The 25,407-nt window shown below is 38.8% G+C and overlaps 1 protein-coding gene across 2 annotated transcripts; it reads right to left on the bottom strand.

The window, feature by feature from the left end:
- Positions 1–784: 784 nt before the first annotated feature.
- Positions 785–24,537, bottom strand: fxyd6l (FXYD domain containing ion transport regulator 6 like). Of its 2 annotated transcripts, none has more exons than XM_062991931.1 (9): positions 24,265–24,537; positions 20,992–21,051; positions 20,613–20,639; positions 17,287–17,310; positions 13,364–13,387; positions 3,997–4,071; positions 1,435–1,473; positions 1,301–1,332; positions 785–1,178 (listed from the first exon to the last, which is right to left on the bottom strand). In XM_062991931.1, exons 2-7 carry the CDS (start codon positions 21,044–21,046, stop codon positions 1,436–1,438), a joined length of 243 nt encoding a protein of 80 aa, XP_062848001.1. In that variant the 5' UTR covers positions 21,047–21,051; positions 24,265–24,537; the 3' UTR covers positions 785–1,178; positions 1,301–1,332; position 1,435. The 2 variants fall into 2 exon arrangements, with proteins under 2 accessions (XP_062848001.1, XP_062848000.1); XM_062991930.1 differs by having other exon boundaries at positions 13,364–13,390.
- Between the last annotated feature and the right edge of the window lie 870 nt (positions 24,538–25,407).

Genomic DNA, 25,407 nt, shown 5'->3' on the forward strand with positions numbered 1-25,407 from the left:
CCATAGAAAATTTGTGGAGTCCGTGTTGCCCAGCGACAGCCCCAAAACATCACTGCTCTAGAGGAGATCTGCATGGAGGAATGGGCCAAAATACCAGCTACAGTGTATGCAAACCTGGTGAAGACTTACAGGAAACGTTTGACCTCTGTCATTGCCAACAAAGGTTATGTTACCAAGTATTGAGTTGATTTTTTGTTATTGACCAAATACTTATTTTCCACCATAATTTACAAAAAAATTCTTTAAAAATCCTACAATGTGATTTCCTGGATTTTTTTTTCTCATTTTGTCTCTCATAGTTGAAGTGTACCTATGATGAAAATTACAGACCTCTCTCATCTTTATAAGTAGGAGAACCTGCACAATCAGTGGCTGACTAAATACTTTTTGACCCCACTGTAGCTCCAGTCTATCTGTCCACCTACATACAGTGAGCGCCAGTCAGTTTAAACAGTATTTAAAAATCACATCTTCTGTACCTCATACACTCATACAAACCAGAACACCACACATTGCCATGTTATTACCATGTTAGTATCATTAAATTGCTGGAAATGGTCCCCCACTAGAATATTATGTGGTCAGTGGGAGTCAGGAAAATGGCAACATGTGTGGTAGGTGTAGGTTATAAAATAATTAATAAATACATGTACTATATCGATGCACTTAATAAAGTGCTAGGCAAGTGTAGATAAAAACACAACCAAATCCCTCACCCCTGGTTCTCCCACCAGGAACATTTCAGACGAGCAGAAACACTAAAACCTCGGCGTAGTCCATCAAAATCAATTTTATTTGTTAGAAAAACAGTCATGTGAAATTTTAACCTAATGAATAAGCGTAACAGAAAGTCTTGAAAACAATGTAAAGGATTTACAAAAATGTATAAAATGCTACAATTTAAAGAAAAAGACGCCTTAACATTCAAAGCAGATTACAGGAGTCATGATGTTCATAATGTGTTTAAATGTATTCCTAACAATCACCAGAATACAAATCATCTACAGTCCCTAATACATAATGTAAAATATATCCTGGTGATCAGCTAATAAAGTATCTATCAGGTATTTGAGTGTAAGAAATGGCAGTGTCTAATAGTAAAAGCAGATTTAAGACATCTGGATTTCTTTAAAACGTTCAGCTGTCTCCAGTACTGCAGCTTCTCCTGGTAGTAACGACTGACGTCACACACAAAGAAAATATAATTAAAAGCAAATAATCACTAAAACATGTAAAAAAAAAATCAAAAAAAAGAAGAAGCAAATCAAGCCCTTATTAAATGCTAAAAAAATATTCTCACCTCAAGCTGCTTCAGTTTCAGATCCCACTGGCCTTGAGCGGTAAAAACAAACACAGTCTTAATACAGACTAACTAATCAAAAAAGAAAGAATAATACACATGTCATGTTTAAGTCTTAATCATCATTTCCTCACCTTAAGCAGCATGGCCTCCTCTGCAGCGACACTTTCGGCCTACAGGAAACATAATAAAGTCAGAGTAGTGCTAATCAATAAAATATGAAGCACTTGTAAGAGAATTATTGGCACTCCTGTGTTTAATGCTTTGTACAACCTTCTTCTGCCAATAAAACGGCACTTAGTCTTCTCCTAGAATGTCTTATAAGGTTGGAAAATACAGAGCAAGGAATGTCAGACCATTCCACTTCACAGAATCTCTCCAGATCATCCAGGGTCCTAGATCCCCTTTTGTGCAATCTCCTCTTTAGCTCACCCCACACGTCTTATATGTAGTGTTTAATAATGGGACCGAGATGGCCATGGCAAAAGCTATGTCCAGATCAACATTTTGCTGTTATGTCTGGGTATATGTTTTTAATAATTTTCTTGCTGGAAGACTCATAGACAACCCATTTTTAGTTTCTTGGCAGAGGCAGAGAGATTTAAATGTAAAATTTCCTGGCATTTCATGATGCCATGTTCCCTAACAAGGTTTTCAGGACCGGAAACTGCGAAAAGCAAATTTTTTTCTGTTCGATCTTATCATAGAAATTGGATCCAGTCAAAGTCCCGGTAGTAGTGTTTAGCTAACTCCAGGTTACTTACTTTTGTGGTTAGATGACAGGAGTGGCTTTTCCTGGCAAGTCTTTAAAATAATCTGTTGTTATGGAGGTGGCATCTGACCCAGCTTTGGATACTTGATGACCCCAAGATGATCTTTCCTACCATACTTGGGTCCTTGTCCAGACTAGTTTGTAACAGTCCAGATTGATTGGAATTTTTCCTGGATGGATGGATACTTTATTCATCCCTAGGGACAATTTTCATCCTTTTTCTGCTAGGTATATCATTGGTACATACTGTACCTCATTTGTACATAAAGTAGTTCCATATATACAGTATACATCTGTTTACCATGTTTTATATATATATTCCTCTATCATGTCCATAGCACCTTAATCTGTATCACTTTAACCTGCATAGCACCTTAATCTTAATCTGCACCTTAATCTGTATATTGTTTTTAGATGTATATCTGGTTTATAGTACATTCAATAATATATTCAACTTCATATATCTTGTTCATACCACTGCTATTTACCCACTGTAAATAATGTATATCATAGATACTGTATATCCTGCACTTTCTGCTTATTGCACTTCTGGTTAGATGCTAAACTGCATTTCATTGCCTTGTACTTGCACATGTGTAATGACAATAAAGTTGAATCTTATCTAATCTAATTTCTGAAAGAGAGCCCTCTTCAAACCTGAAGCAGTTCTCTCAGTGATATTGTTTGTTTATTAGGATTTTAACGTCATGTATTACACTTTTTTGGTTACATTCATGACAGGAACGGTAGTTTACCTTCACACAAGGTCCATCAGTTCACAAGGTTATATCGAACGCAGTCATGGACAATTTAGTATCTCCAGTTTACCTCACTTGCATGTCTTTGGATTGTGGGAGGAAACCGGAGCTCCCGGAGTAAACCCACGCAGACACGGGGAGAACATGCAAACTCCACACAGAAAGGACTGCCCCACCTGGGGATTGAACCCAGGACCTTCTTGCGGTGAGGCGACAGTGCTACCCACTTAGCCACCGTGCCGCCCCTCAGTGATATAACTGTAGATATGCACATTTTCAGGTGAGCAGCTATTTTTATATTTCATTTTCATTTTTCATTGTTAGCATTTAGCAGACGCTTTTATCCAAAGCGACTTACAGTACAGTTACAGTATACAATCTGAGCAATTGAGGGTTAAGGGCCTTGCTTAAGGGCCCAACAGCAGCAACCTGGCTGTGGTGGGGCTTGAACCAGCGACCTTCTGATTACTAGTCCAGTACACTAACCACTAGGCTACGGCTTATATCCATTCTCTTCTTCCACGTATTTTTTGGAATGCCAATATTTGTGGCACATGTAGTTTTGTTAAAATAATCATTTATTGACAAGGATGTTTCAAAATAAACATACTTCAATGAAAGGTTGGATTTTTCCAATGAAGCGTATTCAGCAAAAGATAATTTAATTAAAATCCTCTTTTACTCATTCTACCAGGGGTGGCAATAATTGTGGAGGGGACTGTAAATAAGTTAAAAAGGAGCAAAATATTTAAACATCTAATGCAAGCATGTTGCGCATCCCACCCAAAAACCATTGGTTTTAAGTTGGCCGCATTAACAGCTTCCATTCTTTTAGGAAGGCTTGGGAATTTGGGTCATTTAGTTACAAACACATTTAAAGACGCATGTCAGACAATAAGGCCTGACTCACAATCAAAGATTCCATTTATCCCCATGGCATTAGTTTTGGTTAGGGTAAAGGCTCAATGCAGGTCATTAAAGTTCCTCCATACAACTTAAACCAGTTCTTTGTAGAACTTTTGCCACATAGGTAAAAGCATGTCATTTATTTTATATAACTGATTATTGATTTAGCAAAATCCAATTAATAAAGACTTCCTATTCACCATCATTTCCAACTGAAGATATCAACTCCAGCACTGGAGTGTGTTGCACACAATACTCACTGACTATAATGAAGATCCCCAGAAAGAAAAGCACAGCGGCGATGACCAACCCGCCGATCCGCACCGATTCATAGTCTGAAAGAAACAGACAAAGGAATAAGTTAATAAGGCATGTCCAGACAAAAGTCAGTATGACTTTCCTGTCAGTCTGACTTCCCTTGGCACTGCACACATCACAAACTATTTTGGGGAGACTGTCCTGAAGTTTTATGAAGTAATCTTCTAGTATATTACACCAGGGTTCTTTTAACACTTCCCAGATGACTTCTTTGAGTTTCTTTTATTTCTTTTTCTGGCCAGGTAATCCCATAATGCCTCTATACTATTAAAGTCTGGACTCTGTGAAGGCCAGTTTATGACTGTTTTAACAGCTGTTTTTCTCTCCAGTATTATGATTTCACTGTAGTGCAGTGTGCTTGGGATCGTTATCATGCTAAAAAATAAAACAATTACTAATTAGGCTGTCAACAACTGGACCAATTTCACCCTGCCCTTTAACCCTTCCATAAAGTGGTTTCTTGGCTACCACCCATCGGGGGGAAAAAAAGACCGTTTCTGATCAAGCTTCTTCGGACTGTAGAAGGGAGTATCTACATATTCCAGTTGTATTGTAATAAAGATATATGAGAAATAATTATACAGTATATGGTAATTATACAATTGCTAAAACAACAAATCTGACTTTTGCAGAGTACTGTATTTTGATCATATCCAGCACTGCAAAGGAACCTGCACTAACCAGATAATATTTGGGTGGAGGCCCTGCTCAGAACTGCAACAAAACTAACATAGTAATGACAAGTGGCTGTGTAGTGTGAAGGAGTAGGAGTGTAAGAGAAAAAAATAATGCTGCATTCAAAAATATAAAGCAACCAGCATTTTGTGATTACTGTCCTTTGATAAAAAGCTAATGAAGGATTAACAAGTTGTGTGCATGAAAAAAGAAAGTGGCTATTGAGTCTAACTGTTGCTGCTGAATTTATGCACTAATACCAGTACCACAAGGCTAAAAATAATCGACCCAAATAATACAAAAACGATGGAAGGGTGGATGGATTGATTGATATCCTCTAGGGGAAATATAGAATTGTACACACAGGAGGCACATCTACTTGTACATACTACATATACACTGATCAGCCATAACATTAAAACCACCTCCTTGTTTTTACACTCACTGTCCATTTTTTAGCTCCACTTACCATAAAGAGACACTTGTAGTTCTACAATTACTGACTGTAGTCCATCTGTTTTTCTACATACCTTTTTAGCCTGCTTTCACCCTGTTCTTCAAATGGTCAGGACCCCCACAGGACCACCACAGAGCAGGTATTATTTAGGTGATGGATCATTCTCAGCACTGAAGTGACAATGACATGGTGGTGTGTTAGTGTGTGCTGTGCTGGTATGAGTGGATCAGACACAGCAGCGCTGCTGGAGTTTTTAAATAGCGTGTCCACTCTATTAGACACTCCAACCTAGTTGGTCCACCTTGTAGATGTAAAGTCAGAGACGATCGCTCATCTATTGCTGCTGTTTGAGTTGGTCATCTTCTAGACCTTCATCAGTGGTCACAGGGCGCTGCCCACATGGCGCTGTTGGCTGGATATATTTTTGGTTGGTGGACTATTCTCAGTCCAGCAGTGACAGTGAGATGTTTAAAAACTCCAGCAGAGCTGCTGTGTCTTATCCACTCATACCAGCACAACACACACTAACACACCACCACCATCATGTCAGTGTCACTGCAGTGCTGAGAATGATCCACCACCCAAATAATACCTACTCTGTGGTGGTCCTGGGAGAGTCCTGACTATTGAAGAACAGCATGAAAAAGGGCTAACAAAGCATGCAGAGAAACAGATGGACTACTGTCAGTAATGGACTACTGGGACAGTGGTAGCCTAGTGGGTAGAGCTTTAGGCTATCAACCGGAAGATTGGTGGTTCAAATCCAGGCTCTGCTATGCAGCCATTGTTGGGTCCTTGAGCAAGACCCTTAACCCTGTCTGCTCCAGGGGCGCTGTAAGATGGCTGACCCTGCACTCTGACCCCAACTTCCAAACAAGCTGGGATATACGAAGAAAGAATTTCATTGTACTGTACACCTGCATATGTATATATGACAAAGTATATCTTCTTCTTCTTCTTCTTCTTCTTCTTCTTCTTCTTAATTGTAGAACTACAAAGTAGGAATGTCCCGATCACGTTTTTTTGTTCCCAATCCCGATCATTAATTTTGATCCCGATCCGATACCGAGTCTCAAACCGATACTTGTATTCTCTAGATATTGTCTAGATAAGAACTAGATAATACTGTTCACACAGTGCACACTTCAAGTACATTACAGTTATTCAAATTAATCCAATGTATATGTTTAACAACTGAATAGCTCTGCAGTGCTGTAGGAAAAAAATTGCCTGCATCCAAGCTATTGCTTAATGTTCTTTTATTTTTACAAAATATAAGTAAACAAACTTAGTGCAGCATTGTAGCAGTGAAACTAGAACACTGGTAGTAATTGTAGATCGTTTGGTTAAATGATATCTGATTTGTTTCTTATGAGCCACCGTACTTGTATGCGTGTTGTAACTGTAACAAACGTTTCTGTGGTTGTATTGTGACAATGGTTTGATGGACGTTTCTACGCGAAGTGTGTTTTGACCCTTTGGGGCTTCCATAGTGCATGAAATAGCGTGCTTGGCTAATGCGATGACTCTAGCTGTCCGCTATTCGGTACCGTAACAGAAGAAATTAATAAAGTGTTATGCTCCCGACAATTAGTGAATATACCGTGTATTTATTTATTTATTAAGCAAGTGCATCACTACGACACTCGGTTACATAACTAAGCCAATCAGAGTGCTTGATACGGAGATGTCGTTCAGTCTTGTAACACGTAAACTCGTAAAAGCTGTATGTTATGGTCCTGAAGTTTTCATACTCGAATTAAAAGTTATTGTTTTGAAAACAGGAGTGATCCTTGTCTCACACACCATATAAATAGTACAGTAATGAACGCAGCTCTGCTACTACCGCCTCGTGAAACGCTCGCATTGCAGACATTACACCGCTGTTGGACTCGTTTCACTTTCCAATTTAAAGTATTTCCACACAGCGGACATGCTGACGTAAAACAAAGGATCGGGCTTAGGATCGGCCTTAGTAAAGCCGATACCGATCAGTTAAAAAATGTCTTGATCGGGCCCGATTCCGATCTTTGAGATCAGATCGGGACATCCCTACTACAAAGTGCTTCTATATGGTAAGTGGCGCTGATAAAATGGACAGTGAGTGTAGAAACAAGGAGGTGGTTTTAATGTTATGGCTGTTCGGTGTATTTACACAGTGCAAAGGACATCACTGCAAAAGAAAACTACACTAGGGATGCACATTTTGCCAATTTCTAACCTCAAGCTTCCCGTCAAAATATAAAACACATCACGATATGTTGAGTTTCATATCAACGAAGTAAACGTGGCAGTAATACAGAACAGCAAAATGAACACGAACACTCGTAAGCAAAACCAGTTTAGAATTCAGAATGTAGATTTTTAACAGCCAGTAGCCAACAGTTTATTCATTACAAACACTAATTAAACATGCTAATCAATAATAGAGATGCAGCTATTACATTAAAGCTTATCCAGACAACATGCGAGTAGTTATGATGAGTTTTACAGTGTATCACAAAAGTGAGTACACCCCTCACATTTCTGCAGATATTTAAGTATATCTTTTCATGGGACAACACTGACAAAATGACACTTTGACACAATGAAAAGTAGTCTGTGTGCAGCTTATATAACAGTGTAAATTTATTCTTCCCTCAAAATAACTCAATATACAGCCATTAATGTCTAAACCACCGGCAACAAAAGTGAGTACACCCCTTAGTGAAAGTTCCTGAAGTGTCAATATTTTGTGTGGCCACCATTATTTCCCAGAACTGCCTTAACTCTCCTTGGCATGGAGTTTACCAGAGCTTCACAGGTTGCCACTGGAATGCTTTTCCACTCCTCCATGACGACATCACGGAGCCGGCGGATATTCGAGACTTTGCGTTCCTCTACCTTCCGCTTGAGGATGCCCCAAAGATGTTCTATTGGGTTTAGGTCTGGAGACATGCTTGGCCAGTCCATCACCTTTACCCTCAGCCTCTTCAATAAAGCAGTGGTCGTCTTAGAGGTGTGTTTGGGGTCATTATCATGCTGGAACACTGCCCTGCGAACCAGTTTCCGGAGGGAGGGGATCATGCTCTGCTTCAGTATTTCACAGTACATATTGGAGTTAATGTGTCCCTCAATGAAATGTATCTCCCCAACACCTGCTGCACTCATGCAGCTCCAGACCATGGCATTCCCACCACCATGCTTGACTGTAGGCATGACACACTTATCTTTGTACTCCTCACCTGATTGCCGCCACACATGCTTGAGACCATCTGAACCAAACAAATTAATCTTGGTCTCATCAAACCATAGGACATGGTTCCAGTAATCCATGTCCTTTGTTGACATGTCTTCAGCAAACTGTTTGCGGGCTTTCTTGTGTAGAGACTTCAGAAAAGGCTTCCTTCTGGGGTGACAGCCATGCAGACCAATTTGATGTAGTGTGCGGCGTATGGTCTGAGCACTGACAGGCTGACCCCCCACCTTTTCAATCTCTGCAGCAATGCTGACAGCACTCCTGCGCCTATCTTTCAAAGACAGCAGCTGGATGTAACGCTGAGCACGTGCACTCAGCTTCTTTGGACGACCAACACGAGGTCTGTTCTGAGTGGACCCTGCTCTTTTAAAACGCTGGATGATCTTGGCCACTGTGCTGCAGCTCAGTTTCAGGGTGTTGGCAATCTTCTTGTAGCCTTGGCCATCTTCATGTAGCGCAACAATTCGTCTTTTAAGATCCTCAGAGAGTTCTTTGCCATGAGGTGCCATGTTGGAACTTTCAGTGACCAGTATCAGAGAGTGTGAGAGCTGTACTACTAAATTGAACACACCTGCTCCCTATGCACACCTGAGACCTAGTAACACTAACAAATCACATGACATTTTGGAGGGAAAATGACAAGCAGTGCTCAATTTGGACATTTAGGGGTGTAGTCTCTTAGGGGTGTACTCACTTTTGTTGCCGATGGTTTAGACATTAATGGCTGTATTTTGAGTTATTTTGAGGGAAGAATAAATTTACACTGTTATATAAGCTGCACACAGACTACTTTTCATTGTGTCAAAGTGTCATTTTGTCAGTGTTGTCCCATGAAAAGATATACTTAAATATCTGCAGAAATGTGAGGGGTGTACTCACTTTTGTGATACACTGTACCTTTAAACTGGGACATGATGTGAAACAGCCACACCATTTTAGTAATAAAAAAAAAGGTACAAACAGATCCACATGTGACAGTTCAAAATGCTGTCAGACTCCATACTGATGCTAAACAGCTTCACCAATTGTGATTTTAATGTTCAATGGTTTTGTTGTTTATTATTTCAAACACATAAATGCACAAGAAGTTCAGATTAGAAACTCCTAACACGGCTATACACAAAGAAAAAACTGAGGGTGTGCCAGAGAGTTTAAAATCTGTGTTTTTACTCTGAACAGACTGTAGCTGTGCTTTCATATGGAATCAAGAGTCAACTGTTGGAAATTATTTAAGATTAAATTATTACGGCATTAATTTAATAATAGTTTACATTCCTTTGCTTAACATTAAAATTAAATAATGATGTGTGTGGGTTGGCTGTTTAGACTGTGGTAGGTAACGCTGGGAAGATAATAAAAAACAGGATGGCATGTTAAATGGAGCTATAATGAAGCCAGAAAGCAGTTATAAAACTGAAAGCCAGAAGCCAGAAAGCAGCACAAATAAACGTCCAAGAACTGGGAATATAATAAAGTGGTGCATGAGTATAGTACTACTTAGAAAAATTGCTTCTTCTGAAAGGTGAATCCTGTGTTAATTAGATACTTTTCCCACCTTCCACAGGTATTCATCTGGATGGCTACTACTACTTCTTCTCCATTCACTAGTGTTGTAACAGTAATTTTCCTTGGGTACGATTCGCTACTTTACTAACCTCTGGAGGTCAAAGAAGCCATTTGAAACCCAGAGTAAACAAATTACCAGCAGGAGGTGTTGGATAGCAAGCTATTTAAGGCTGTGTTTATACTTGTGGTTCAGTTCCCAAAAAAATGATACATTGTTGCATTTCAGTCCTGGCTTGCTTAGTGTTTACATTCACAAGCTTAAAATCAAACCCAACCAAAACTGATGCATGTATGACGTATTTTGCAAGCCAGTTATCATGGTATCAGAGTTTTTTTATAATGTAGTACACTGAGAATGGTTACTGCATGTGCATATTCAATGCATTTGGTCCCTTTGGGGTTTCCACAATCAATGGGAGGGTGTTCTGCGGTTCTCTCTCTTTGTATTCTGTGTCACGCCTCAAAACAGTCAAGTACAGTTATGTGCCACGTAACTCTGTCTTAGTACACTTTATTTCTTACGTTATGAGCTTAAACAAACCCTATACACGCTCGGTTACAGACAAGACAATGCACCACACTGGTCTTAATGCAGATATGCAGATATCTGGGTTGAGCATACATGCTGGTATCTTTACCAACTGGAAACATGGCAAAAGTGGGAAAAACAAATGAGTCAAAACAACACCAGAAATTCCTCTGCTGCACATTTACTTTTCTAAAATAAATTTTTCAATACACTCTGTTCTGTCGTGGCACGTTTAGTGTCGCATCTTGTGACCACATGTCAGGTTTGTTTAGATGCCTTTGGTTCGCATTGCATTCCCACCTAAAACAAACTGCTCCAGAATTCGTTTAGAAACTAACCATGACCCCCCTTGCTCAAATGATCCTGCTCTGCTACGGAGTTCAAAAGAACGTGTTTATTTATTTATTAGGATGTCAAGGAAATTTATTAATGTCAAACACAGTCATAGACAATTTTGTACCTCCAATTCACCACACTTGCATGTTTTTGGACTATGGGAGAAAACCGGAGCTTCTGGAGGAAACCCATGCAGACAAGTGGAAAACATGCAAACCACACAGAAAGGACCCAGACCGCTCCACCTGGGGATCGAACCCAGGACCTTCTCGTTGTGAGGCGACAGTACTACCACTGAGCCACCATGCCGCCCAAAAGACATGTTTAAACTTACTGTAACGAGCTGCACTAACTGAGCAATCGCACCAGGGTTTATTTTAATTGAAACAAAGCTGACAAGTATAAACACAACCAGGCACATACTGTTCAACAGTGTAAACTGGAGGCTGGGAATGTCTGAGCTAGGCCTTGGGGATGCAAAGAATAATACACAATGTACCATGTTATTATCCAACCAGTCATTACACTCCCATTTGGCTGGTATAAAATTACTACAGAGCTCAGTTACTGTTTGGTAAACACACCCAAACTGGCAATTAGTGATTAAATCAAGCCTAAATCAAGCATTTCACTGCAGTAAACTATGCACTTACCAGACATCCCAAAATATACAAGAGTGAATGGGGTAGAATTAAATAAAATATTGCCTGAGAATATTTCCACTAGAAATTAGACACGACTGAGTTGAACCTTTTGGTGAGACACTAACTTCAGGAGATAAGGCCTGTCAAGCAGTCAGTGTTCCAATTTTGTTAGAAAGGTTTTTAATGGGGTTAAGGTCTGGGGTTCTGTGCATGCCAGTCATATTCTTTCAGACACTATTCTATACAGACCTTGTGTTATGCACAGAACTAAAGCTTGATAGTCCAATGGCAGTGTATTGTTACCACACCAGGTATGGCCAATTTGAGGCTGCTTGGCCTTAACTTAGTTCATTTATCCTTAGTAACCTAATCCATGAAGCTGCCAATTAACAACTGTTATCTTGACATTGCTTCCAGGCAACACGTTGGCTAAGTGGGTAGCACTGTCGCCTCACAGCAAGAAGGTCCTGGGTTCAATCCCCAGATGGTGCAGTCCGGGTACTTTCTGTGTGGTTTGCATGTTCTCCCCGTGTCTGCGTGGGTTTCCTCCCACAGTCAAAAGACATGCAAGTGAGGTGAATCAGAGATACAAAATTGTCCATGACTCTGTTCGATATAACCTTGTGTGAACTGATGAACCTTGTGTAATGAGTAACTACTGTTCCTGTCATGAATGTAACCAAAGTGTAAAACATGATGTAAAAATCCTAAAACACACACAAACAAACATTGCTTCCAAAAGCAGTTTAAAACTTGGTACTAAATGTTGCAGCCAGGGACAGGTGTTCATTTTTTCTCTGCATACATACTTCAGTACTTTACTGTTTTTTGACTGGTTATTTGGTTACAATAGGGATGGTTACAATTCAACAAGAGTGATATGGCTTAAAGGGCACTCAGGTGGCACAGTGGTCCATTACATTAGCCATAGATCCAGGTTCAAATACAGCAGTGCTATCTGCTGGCAGGGCATCTACACAGACATATCGTCCATGTCTTGGGGAAGTGGGGGGGGGTCTGTCCAGGGTATACCTGTCTTGTGCAGAGTGTTTCCCCAGTAAAACAGGGCACCACGATCCTGACCAGGATATAGCAGTTAATGAAAATGTTTTTACTCAGGTTTCCTTTGTGTAATAAAGATATTTTTCTGTTTGTTTAATGATCTGAAACATTAAGTCTGGGAACAATTCAGACAATCAAAAAGGCATCAATTACTTCACCACAGCAATGTGGGAAAAGAATAAAGGAAAGTTTTGATGAGAACCGTTCAACGATGGTCGTAAAACATATGCAAACCAGCTCTTTGAGCTCTTTAAAGAGGAATCTACAGACATACAGGCTAATTGGAGACACTGAATTGTCCTATAGGTACCTAGCCACTAGGATGCATAAACCAATGCATTGTAGTGCCGGTCCCAAGCCCGGATAAATAGGGAGGGTTGTGTCAGGAAGGACATACGGCGTAAAAACTGTGCCAAATTAATAATGCGGATCACGATCCGCCGGCGACCCCTAACGGGAGCAGTCGAGGAAATAGCATTGTATAAAATTTAAAAAATAATAAAACCATTTAAAGCACTTACTAGATATGACATTTAAGAATTCTAAGTATTTATTTATTAGGATTATAATGTCATGTTTTACACACTTAGGGTTACATTCATGACAGGACAGGTAATTACTGGTTACACAAGATTAATCAGTTCAAGTTTGTAATGTCAAACACAAGCACAATATATAATGAAATCACATGATTAATAGAGATGACTGGTGCAACAAACTTTCCATTTCCATTGTTGACAAACATATCTTTATTCTCTGTACCTTAATATTCTGTAAAAGTATGAAATTCATTCAGACTTACCATAATGGAACGGGCTGTCATAGTCTACTGGAAAAAGATAATGAAGAAAAATCAGTTTTTTGTGACTGCAAGGTTAATTATAGTAAAATGGTGTTACTGTACATACAGTAAACAAGTATTATTAATATCCAGACTTGAAACTTACTTTTTATTATATAAAACGTAAAAATAAAAGCCTAATTTTCAGATTTTTTTCTTCAGTCTTTGTTCTCTGTTTTTTTCCCCCCTTTATCTCCCAATCTAGTCATTTCCAGTTTCCGATTGTGAATCCTCTGCTGCTTGCATAACCCCCAATGTGTCCAAGAAGAGAGGGATCACCACACATGCCCCAATCGGCAAGTGCCCAATCTGCCAGTGTTGGGTTTCCACACAGAGCCCCCCCTCCTTTCCCACACCATTGCACAGGGTATGGATCAGTCCCTGAGATTGCAGATCGCAACGGTAGTGGGAAATGATCCTGTACAACAAGAGTTGTGTTTGTGTAGACACCCAGCCAAGTCGGTGGCTCTACTGAATTCAATCTTGCAAGTTCGAACACTCGAAATGTGCTAGCATATTAGACCGCTGCACAACCCCAAAGCCACTCTGGGCCTGTATTTTTAAAAGCATCTTAGTACAAGTGTCGCCTGACTGTGAGAGATACGGATGCCAATGCTGGTTAAATGCCCTGTCTCAAACCCAAACTAAGAATGCCTTTCCAATGCAACAGAGCTGATTTGTGTCTGGCAGGATCTGTTCAATTTAATCACTGAGATGATGCTGGTCTGGAATTTATGATGGCTTTATTTATAATTTAAAAAGTTGAATTATTTATCTGATTAATGGCAGTTGTATCCAAAGTGGACAGCAGTGGTATGTTTAAAGATTTTTTTTTTTTTTTACATTTCCCCAAATTTTGTCCTTTTTAATTCCCTTTTCCGATTCCTTTTCCAATTACACCACACTCAGACTGGTCAGGAAGAGCCACAGGCTGACATCTGCCCCCTCTGACACATGTGAAGTTGCCAGGCATTTTTTTACACTAACCAGCAATGTATAATTAACCGTAGTGCGTTGTTACTCCACAATTGGTGCCAGTGCCTCAACCACACAGCAGAATTTCTGTTGGAGAAGCAGTGAGAAAAAACATCTGACCACTACACTCATCGTGCATTGTATATTAAGAGCCAGACACCACTGAGACTTTAACTCTTTGCAATAGTAGGCTAACATATCATGAGCAACTTTTAGATATATTTTCTTTATATATATATATATATATATATATATATATATATATATATATATATATATATATATATATATATATATATATATATATATACATATACATACATACAGGGGTTGGACAAAATAACTGAAACACCTGTCATTTTAGTGTGGGAGGTTTCATGGCTAAATTGGACCAGTCTGGTGGCCAATCTTCATTAATTGCACATTGCACCAGTGAGAGCAGAGTGTGAAGGTTCAATTAGCAGGGTAAGAGCACAGTTTTGCTCAAAATATTGCAATGCACACAACATTATGGGTGACATACCAGAGTTCAAAAGAGGACAAATTGTTGGTGCACGTCTTGCTGGCGCATCTGTGACCAAGACAGCAAGTCTTTGTGATGTATCGAGAGACACGGTATCCAGGGTAATGTCAGCATACCACCAAGAAGGACAGACCACATCCAACAGGATTAACTGTGGACGCAAGAGGAAGCTGTCTGAAAGGGATGTTCGGGTGCTAACCCGGATTGTATCCAAAAAACATAAAACCACGGCTGCCCAAATCACGGCAGAATTAAATGTGCACCTCGACTCTCCTGTTTCCACCAGAACTGTCCGTCGGGAGCTCCACAGGGTCGATATACACAGCCGGGCTGCTATAGCCAAACCTTTGGTCACTCGTGCCGATGCCAAACGTCGGTTTCAATGGTGCAAGGAGCTCAAATCTTGGGCTGTGGACAATGTGAAACATGTATTGTTCTCTGATGAGTCCACCTTTACTGTTTTCCCCACATCCGGGAGAGTTACGGTGTGGAGAAGCCCCAAAGAAGCGTACCACCCAGACTGTTGCATGCCCAGAGTGAAGCATGGGGGTGGATCAGTGATGGTTTGGACTGCCATATCATGGCATTCCCTTGGCCCAATACTTGTGCTAGATGGGCGCGTCACTGCCAAGGACTACCGAACCATTCTGGAGGACCATGTGCATCCAATGGTTCAAACATTGTATCCTGAAGGCGGTGCCGTGTATCAGGATGACAATGCACCAATACACACAGCAAGACTGGTGAAAGATTGGTTTGATGAACATGAAAGTGAAGTTGAACATCTCCCATGGCCTGCACACTCACCAGATCTAAATATTATTGAGCCACTTTGGGGTGTTTTGGAGAAGCGAGTCAGGAAACGTTTTCCTCCACCAGCATCACGTAGTGACCTGGCCACTATCCTGCAAGAAGAATGGCTTAAAATCCCTCTGACCACTGTGCAGGACTTGTATATGTCATTTCCAAGACGAATTGACGCTGTATTGGCCGCAAAAGGAGGCCCTACACCATACTAATAAATTATTGTGGTCTAAAACCAGGTGTTTCAGTTATTTTGTCCAACCCCTGTATATATATATATAAATATAATTTTTTTTTTTTTTTAATGCATTTTCTCCCCTTTCTCCCCAGGCAGAGCTAAGATTCGACACGATGTATTCGTGATCCCAGCTCTGGTGTGCTAGCGTGTGTTTTTACCGCTGCGCCACCTGAGCGGCTAGATATATTTCTTATATTTTAAGATTTAAAAAAAGGTTTTTCTTAAGTAATGTTTAGATTCAACAGAGCTGATAGTAATTAATCCAGGGTGTAACTGATTTAATTGATCCCATTCATCAATGACATTTAAATAGTTAGTTAATTGAGTAACACAGGGGAAATGCCTTTATCGCACAAGGCCGTCTGGTTTTGAATGGCTTTTTTTATGAAATAGTAATATGGTAGTGGCCTAGTGGGTAGAGCTTTGGGCTACCATTCGGAAGATGGTGGGTTTAAATCCCGGCTCTGCCATGCAGCCATTGTCGGGCCCTTTTCCTCTCAGATCTAGAGGCACAGTACAATGGACAACCCTGGATTTCAGGCTCAGCTTATAAACAAGTTGGTATCTACAAAAAAATAATTGTATTGGACTGTTTATGTGTATATGTATGCATGGCAAATAAAGGTAGTATATTTTTGTATTTGTGCAATCATCTGAAATATTTAGTTTGGGAAATATAAACTCATAAAAGCTAAAAAAAAAAAAAAAATACATCAATTACTTTTTTCACAGCAATGTTGAAAAAAGGTTAGGAAATTTTAATGAGAACCGTACAACTATGGTCGTAAGACACATGCAAACATTGCAAACATAAAACCAGCTTTTTGAACAATTTAGTAAAATAAACATACACAGTTGTATTTTTGACAGGAAGATCTAAAATAATTATAATTATATATATTAAGTCTATAACAAAACCACTATAAAAATGGCTGACCCTGCACTTTGATCTCAGCTTCCAAACAAGCTGGGATATGTGGACAAATAATTGCATTGCACTGTTCATGTGTATATAAGCATCTGTATAAATGACAAATAAAGGCATTTCACCTGGCCGAGATTAGATTCTCTTTTCACAGCGTTATACACGTACAAATAGACTTGAAGACCGTTCTCAAAGGATAAGTGAACTATAAAACTATCATTCATTCCAACAGAGTACTGCAATAACATCTCCAGCTGAGGATGTTCATAAACATTTTACTTCACCTGCTGTGACTCAAACACTCCAGCACAGTCTGGTTGACATTAAACAGAGCTAGCTTTGGCCTGAAATCGTTTTCAGTCACTTCCATGTTTGCGTTTTAAGTGATATAAATATATGTGTTGGAAAAATGTTCTTACCAGGGGCGTCATCCATTGTGGAGGCTGGGGAGAAAGCAAAGAAGATAGAATTAAAGAAATGCAGAAAACTACAGTTTCAATAAACTTATCGATGTTAAACTGTTTACTTAAAAATTATGCTGTTAAAATCAAGGTATACTAAATGGCCAAATATATATGGATATCACGACTAATTATTAAGTCTGGATGTTTTAGAAACACCCATTGTGAGCAGATGTATAAAATCAATGATGTAAATAGATATGCTTTAAACTCTGTGGCCACAAATAGGGATTGTTTGTTTGTTTATTAGAATTTTAACGTCATGTTTTACACTTTGGTTACATTCATGACAGGAACGGTAGTTACTCATTACACAAGGTTCATCAGTTCACAAGGTTACATCAAACACAGTCATGGACAATTTTGTATCTCCAATTCACCTCACTTGCACGTCTTTGGACTGTGGGAGGAAACTGGAGCACCCGGAGGAAACCCACGCGGACACGGGGAGAACATGCAAACTCCACACAGAAAGGACCCGGACCGCCCCACCTGGGGATCGAACCCAGGACCTTCTTGCTGTGAGGCGACAGTGCCACCCACTAAGCCACCCCCCACAATTAGGGAAAGGCACTTTCCTGTTACAGCATGACTGTGGCTAGGTGCACAAAAAGGGTTTGAAGAGTTGACTTTGGAAGAATTCCAGTGGCCTTTAAAAGCCTTAACCTCAACCCTATTAAAACATTTGGAATGAACTGGAATGCTGGTTATAAACAACGCTTTCTTGCCCAGCATGCAGGTTAAAGCCCTAACATCAGCCCTATTAATACATTTGGGATGAATTGGAATGTTGGTTATAAACAAGGCTTTCTGTAATGCCTGACAAAGTCCCACAGACACTTCAAAATTGCCACAAGCCTTTCTAGAAGAGTGGAGTCTGTTCTAGACACAACACTGTATCAATTTCTGTGGTTTTGTAATGTGATGTCAAACACACTAATCAACTGTGCACATTTTGTCAACTTTTAGCTACATATAGTAAGTGTTCTAATGCATGTGTTGATTTACCAGTTGTGATAACTGGAGTAAAGAAGCATTACATAATCCTTTAACATTCTCATACCCAAAAGCCATGCACAAAATGCACCTACACAAACACTTACACAAATATTTATCAATTATACTCTCTGTAGCTAAATGCTATTATTAAAATCAAAATGAAATCACACATGTCTTTTTTAAGGACCAGCAAAATGTTCCCACACTTGACTTGTTTTGGGGGAAATGAAGACCGCCCAAAAGCATGCATTTGCACACTAAAATAAACAAGCCTGCCATGGCAATGTATTCAAAACAACAACACAGAGCACACACAGAACACAATCTTTATATTGAATCCCACAGCTCATGAATGCTGTAATTGTTAAGACTACCAAGGCAGGATAACTTAGCACCCCACCCTCACCTGAACATGAACAAAAGTCCTTTGAAACGTTGCAGTTCTCAGTGTTAGTGATGTGCTACTTAGTGGTGCATTTGCTTGAGCACAAATGGAGAGACTGGGAACGCTGCAAAGGTCAAGTCATTCTCAGAAATCCACCAGGACAGCGATATGTCCGTACACACTGAACTCTACAGGGGTCACATGTCAAATATTGCCCTGCATCACAGGGGAACACTAGTCCACTAGTCCCTCAGAGAGATTCTAAAAATAATATACTTACTAATACAACACAACATAGTAGTAATTTAATTTCATCTGCTCATACTGCTTGGCAATAATTTTCCTATAAAAGACCAATTTTCAAATGACAGTAAAACTGAATAATTACATCTTCACTCTAAATGGGTGGGCTTTGTAATCTCTTAACTTTATGACAATTTCTGGCCACTGCACGGGTGTAATATGTAGAACTGTTAACAGTGGAAGTTTTTTTTAGTACGGACATGTTTAGCACAAAGACAGGGCTTGTGTGATATAAAGTACGGTTTAGAAGTAACAGTTTGCTACTGCTCTACATGAGTCAAAATCATTAAAGTGCCAGAAAACCTGGTACACCAGTCTAATACTAAGTGGGTCCCCCACAGGAGTGGGGGGAAGAGGCCAAACCCATCAGAATGAATACAGGACATGAACAGGTGTAACTTGACAAAAAGGAAGCACACATGGCGTTCACCTGTCAGAGACGTTTGTAGAAGTACCAGGGGTCCTATGGAATGCCAGCTAAATAAATGAATAGGTGGAGTTGCTATGTATTTTTCATAGGCTCGCCTGTGCCAGTTTTTCTGGCACTTTAGTATAAACAACAACAAAAACAACATTTAATTGCATCTTTTTTTTCCATGTAGGGCACTAAAAAGTAAATGGTGTAGCTACAATGCCAAATACATTACGCAGATTTGGGATGTTGCCTTAATCAGGCAGCTATGTTAAAGCTGCAAGATTTTGTGCTCAATTCCAGTTTTCTTCTCAAATCAGATTTTGTGTTTAAGCTGGTCATATTATTACGGTTGCAATCGGAAATACTCAACTCTCACCTTATTAGATAATTTGGTGATGTGTATGGAAGTGAATGAAAACATACAATGAGTCTCAGTAAACAGAGAAAAAATATTTATTGACATACAAGCAATTTTATAAAGTGAGTTGACAAATGAAATAAAAAACATCTAGATCTCTTTTTGCCTTGATAACCTCTATTAAGCAATTTTGGTAAGATTCTGACCATCTCTTGTGGAATCTTGGGAATTATTCTTGCACAAAAGCTTGCTGCAACTGCTTTCTTTAAATCCCACCAAAGAATGCCACTCCAGGATATTTCATAACTGATTCCTTAACCAAGCTCCGGTTGTCTTAGAAGTGTGTTTGGGATGGATCACTGTCTTACTAAAGTTCATAGTAAGACATAATATTTCTTCTCAAAATGCCTCATATGACCAAGGCTGTCAGTTCCTACAGCAGAAAAATATCACACTGCAGGCCTACTTCCATGCTTTACTGTGGGGATTATATTCTTCTGGTCATAAGCCTTGCTTTTCGTGCACTAGACAAAGCACTAATCTATAAGGTCCAACAGTTCCAGTTTGATTTGTCACTCAATAGAACTGTGTTCCAGTACACTGCAGGCTTATCCAAATTAATTAATTCATTCATTGACTGCGGTAACCAAATACTGCACCCTTGCCATGCGTTACCCTTGACATGTGCATTTTAACAAATAACTAAATCATGCAGCCCTTTTGTGTAGCTCCAAGGAACATATGCACTATGCTGAAACAAAGCTTTGCCAAAACCAGCTAGATACACATTCCTTTCACACACAACTAAGCCTCATCCCACTTACCTGTCATCTCCCTGCCAAAGGCTGAGCCTGCACACACACATAGGCCAGGAAAAGCCATTAGGGCTTGACCATTGGCAATCAATAGCTCTATTCATCTCAGACCTGTTGGTTTCATCATTTAATGGAGACTAAAAACACATGGAACTATTCAACATGGTCCTACAGCGATTCATCTAGCTTTGTGTTTAGTAGCAGGTCACACTGGGGAGAAAAGTTGTAAGAGGCAGTATGCCAACACCAACCTCAAAAGTTCTGATTCTGATCTGTATGTCAATGACATTCCATTTTTTCCAAGTCACATTTTCTAAGGACTACCGATGTATGAAGCAGTAAGTGTTAAGAGTATAGGAAGCAAAACCATATAACAAGAGACACTCACCCAAGGCTGGAACCAGGTAAGAAAAACACAACACTGCTACTAAAGACAGGTCCATTTCAGCTGTGGGGCAGAAAAAAAAATCTGAGCTTAGATAACACACACCAACTCCATTTCCTACAAAGGATTTGATTTTAGTTAGTAAAACAACTCATTTTGCCTCTTTCTAGATTAATAACCAATCACAATTGGTTACAGTAATGTTGGTTCCTTAGTTTATTATGCACCAGTAAGGTTTGAGTATCACCTACTGAGTATCAGCATCACAATGTTGTGTATCTGTAGAGTGCAGGACAAATACAAAAGACGTGCAGCACCGAGGGTGTGTCTTTAAAAGAGCAGGCTTTAGCCTGTACTCCGATTTTTTAAGTCATTTCGCCAAGTCTACATTATAGTAATAAGATTTTTTATTATTAAAATTAAATGAAATGTAAATCTAAGAATTCTTGACCTTCCATATCTATTACATAGTGGACTAAGAATGATTCACATCACTCCCATCGTGACAAAGACACAGAATGTACACTAGGAATAAACAGACAAATATGCTTTCTAATATAATTTTATGACATTGTGGAAAATTAAAGAAAAAATCTGTGGCTAAGCAACATTTTTGGCAGTCACTGACATGTACAGTTTCCTTTGGAATTATTTACACGCTCTTTACAAGCTCAGCATATTTCCCATGGCCTTCACACCTATAAAAGGCTTTGTTTGGGCATTCTTTTAATGTTCAAAAAGAACTTAATAGATAGAATACAATAAACAAACCTTGTGCTACCACAGGATATCCCCAAGTGTTCATGCTTATTGTTGAGATTAAAAAACTAGACCATACGTGAATGGATAAATCATTTGGGGGGGAACTAAATAGAATAAATGGCACACGAGTGGAAGGCGATATGCTTGGAGCTCCACGGGCATTTTATTAACCTAGCACTTTTATGGATATTTCTTCTAACTATGTTAGTCAAGACCAAACATTGTATTTCATTCCATTGCTGTTGGGAATTAACAACAAACTTTTTTTTTTTTTTTTTTTTTCAAACAATGTGGCTGAACATCTTTTTTCGGACTTGTACTGTAGCTATAACACACTTTTACGACATTTAGAAGACACTTTTATCCAAAACGTCTTACAAGTGTGACCAAAAATAATCCAGGCAATTAAGGGTTAAGGGACTTGCTTAGTGGGAACTTGGCAGGGGCTTGAACCAGCATCCTAGATTCCTAGTCCAGTAACCTAGAACAGAAAACCTAAAACTGAAGTCATGCTGTAGTCTTACTCAATTTGATACCCTCAGGATGCGATCACGTTTTGATTTGAAGTTAAACCGTAAAGGTTTAATGCATTGAAGTCCAAAATAAGCCACTGTAAATAGACTGCATGTATAAATTATATGAAACTTAACAGTTAAAGCAGCCCCACATATCTGCCAATTATCTGTATACGGAAGTATATAAACTGCATTGAACTAATAAAACAGGTACACAGTCGATAAAAAAGTTTAATTATAACCTACTTGATTGAACAGCAGCAGTGTTCACACTTTAAAGCTTAAAAAATAAATGGCTTCACCACATGTCACAACCTATCTTAGAAATCTGATTACAGACTTATATAGACTCAGAGGTTTCCTGTTATCAGATTACTAGTTTACTAGTGCATGTTGACCCAGTGACCAAATTACTGCCAAAATCAGGTTCTCTGTAAGGTATTAGATTATTCTAGCCATGTCAAAACAATGACAGGAACATAACACCCCTAGCAAAAAGTAGTTCGTCACAATATTAAATCATAACTTGTGCTGTCTTATGGTTAACCTCACAGCCATTAGGTTGTGTTTAGTGTATGAGCTGGACACAGTCTGTGCAGTGAGATCACTTACATCAACCCCAACCTGTGCTAAGAAAAGCAAGAGATCTCTATTTCAAGAATGGCACCTAAAAAACGATGGTGCACTGAGGGGTGCGGGTTGCACTGACTAATATTTAGTTGTAGTCAGTGACTTCCAGACATAGCTGAGTATTTGCTGTTCAAGCATGGTCTTGTGTACTCAAGTCTCAGAACAAACAATTTTCCACCACTTACACTTACTCAAAACATTCCTTGCTAAACACAAACGTTTCACATTGCTCTTTTCTAAATTCATTTTTCAACCAACCAGACAAATTACATTTATAATTAAGAAGTGTAAACAAACAAGCTGCTAAAATGGTTAAAGTAAGGTGTTTGCACAAGCATGCAGTCAAACACAGGTCATATAATGACTGGAAATACATTAAAATATACATTAAAATTTTAACACGTGTTTGGGGAGGTGGTTGTTTGGTCATCAACATTTTATATAGGTGAAAAAAATCTAGATTCTGCAGAATAATTTAGCACAACAAACAAGAACTTCCTTTTATTCTTTTTAACTTGGAATCTTACTAATGACATCCTTTAAATAGTTTTCTATGGAATTTGGGGGTATTGCAATACAATTCCACTATACAATTGCTTTTCCTTTTTTCTGTCAGTTTACAAAGCATTTTGAGTCATGTTGTGTCAGATCATCACACAAACCCACATCATTTATTTTCCAACAATCTTCTCTTCCCTTCATGTAAGAAAAAACAAAATATAACAAGGTTATATGCTTTAATACAGCAATAAAACACATCCTCAGGGAGTTCTGTATTTATTTGTCCCAAAATAGAACCAAATCTTTGTAGCAAACACATTCCACACTAAAGGAATGTTTACAAACAAGCTGCTGCAGTAGTTTAAGAGATTTGTTTACACAGATATTCAGAGATGCCTTTAGATCGAATAAATCTAGATATTGCTAAATATGATGTTGCTATACAGTGCAGATCACACTGGATAATACATGTTGATTAAGTTGGGTTAGGTTAACTGATATGTCTGAGAAGCAGAATGAATTGTTTGTGTCATTTCAAGCAGGAAATGTTACTCTAAATGGTCATCTTTCCTTCGTTTCAAATAGGATAATATGACAAAAGAGAAAAAAAGCCTTTTGTCATTAATATAATTAGTAAAATACACTATTTAAAGTTCATTTTTGATGCAATCAACACAACCATGCAAAAGGATCGCACGACCTATCCAACTAAAAGCAGTGGGGAAAAACTGTATTGTTTTTATTTGTTTAAAATGCATTAGTATTTCATAAAGCAAAATGTTTAAAACGTTTTAAAACACAAAAACATTATTTCTAACGTAATTACTGAACACCAAAAGCAAACATTAAGACAGATTCGGACACTTACCAGTTAAGAGTAAACGTTCAAGTATTGCCGCTGCTATAAAGTTTCTGAGGTAATTCACAAGGTTTAATAACTTTTAATTCAGCTCGTTTCAAATTAATATATAGTTTATTAACCTTTTTTAAATCCTAAAAAGGACCATTTGCAATATAAATAAGAAGTATGAACGCGAAGCGTGGTCTCACGAACAAGCGAATCCCAACAAAGCGGCATTCATTACTTCAATGTGGCTACATCAAGTTCCACACACATCCGCTGTGTGTGTGTGTGTGTGTGTGTGTGTGTGTGTGTGTGTGTGTGTGTGTGTGTGTGTGTGTGTGTGTGTGTGTGTGTCGAGCTGTGTCCTAAATTGCTTTTTGTTTCCTACAAAGGTACCCTAGTTAAAGCACGACAGAAAGAGGATTAGAAGCCTACCTAGTGCTCTATGTGCAAAGTTGGAGGGTTTTTAGTTTTTATTTTTACATCGAAATTCGAAACTCTTTCTCAGTTTTAACCGACCACGCTAAAGCGTTTAAACCACTATGCTATGTAAATACTAGCATAGACTTTAGCTTCTGAAAAAATTACATGAATATGTACATAATATATTATATTACCTTCGGTTGTTCGTAGAATGAAGGGGTGTACCTGCTTTAAAGTTTAAAATGTTATTCTTTTTCTCTTTTTCTTGTTTTTCCTCTTTATTTTTGTGAATTATAACAAAAGCAGACATTTATACATGCCTGTTTGCCATGCCATGGTTTGTACTTGCCATTCCATGCATTCCACAGAAGGGGGACGTTTTTAACACAACTGAGCTGTTTATGAGGGCTAAATACAGGGTGTTAAAACCAGCCCCACCTGTTTTGAAATGCAAGGATTGTTCCCCAAAAAGAAAAGTGTTCAACAATTGCAACTAGTTTTATAATCCACAAAAAACAAAGAATGATTAGCATTTAATGTTTTAAAGCAAACTATTTAAAAAAAAGAACACTCACAAATGGTGTATTTGATGAACTTAAATGTAAATGTTTGGATACCCTTCAAGTAAATATTTAGCAACACTCCCTTTGACAAATGTCACAGCCTGCTAGTGCTTTTTATAGCTATCTACAGTTTCTTACACTTACTTTGACTTTTATTTCATTGCAGACAGGATGAACCTAA

Source organism: Trichomycterus rosablanca, chromosome 3 (assembly GCF_030014385.1).
Source record: "Trichomycterus rosablanca isolate fTriRos1 chromosome 3, fTriRos1.hap1, whole genome shotgun sequence".
In the NCBI taxonomy this organism is placed as follows: Eukaryota; Metazoa; Chordata; class Actinopteri; order Siluriformes; family Trichomycteridae; genus Trichomycterus; species Trichomycterus rosablanca.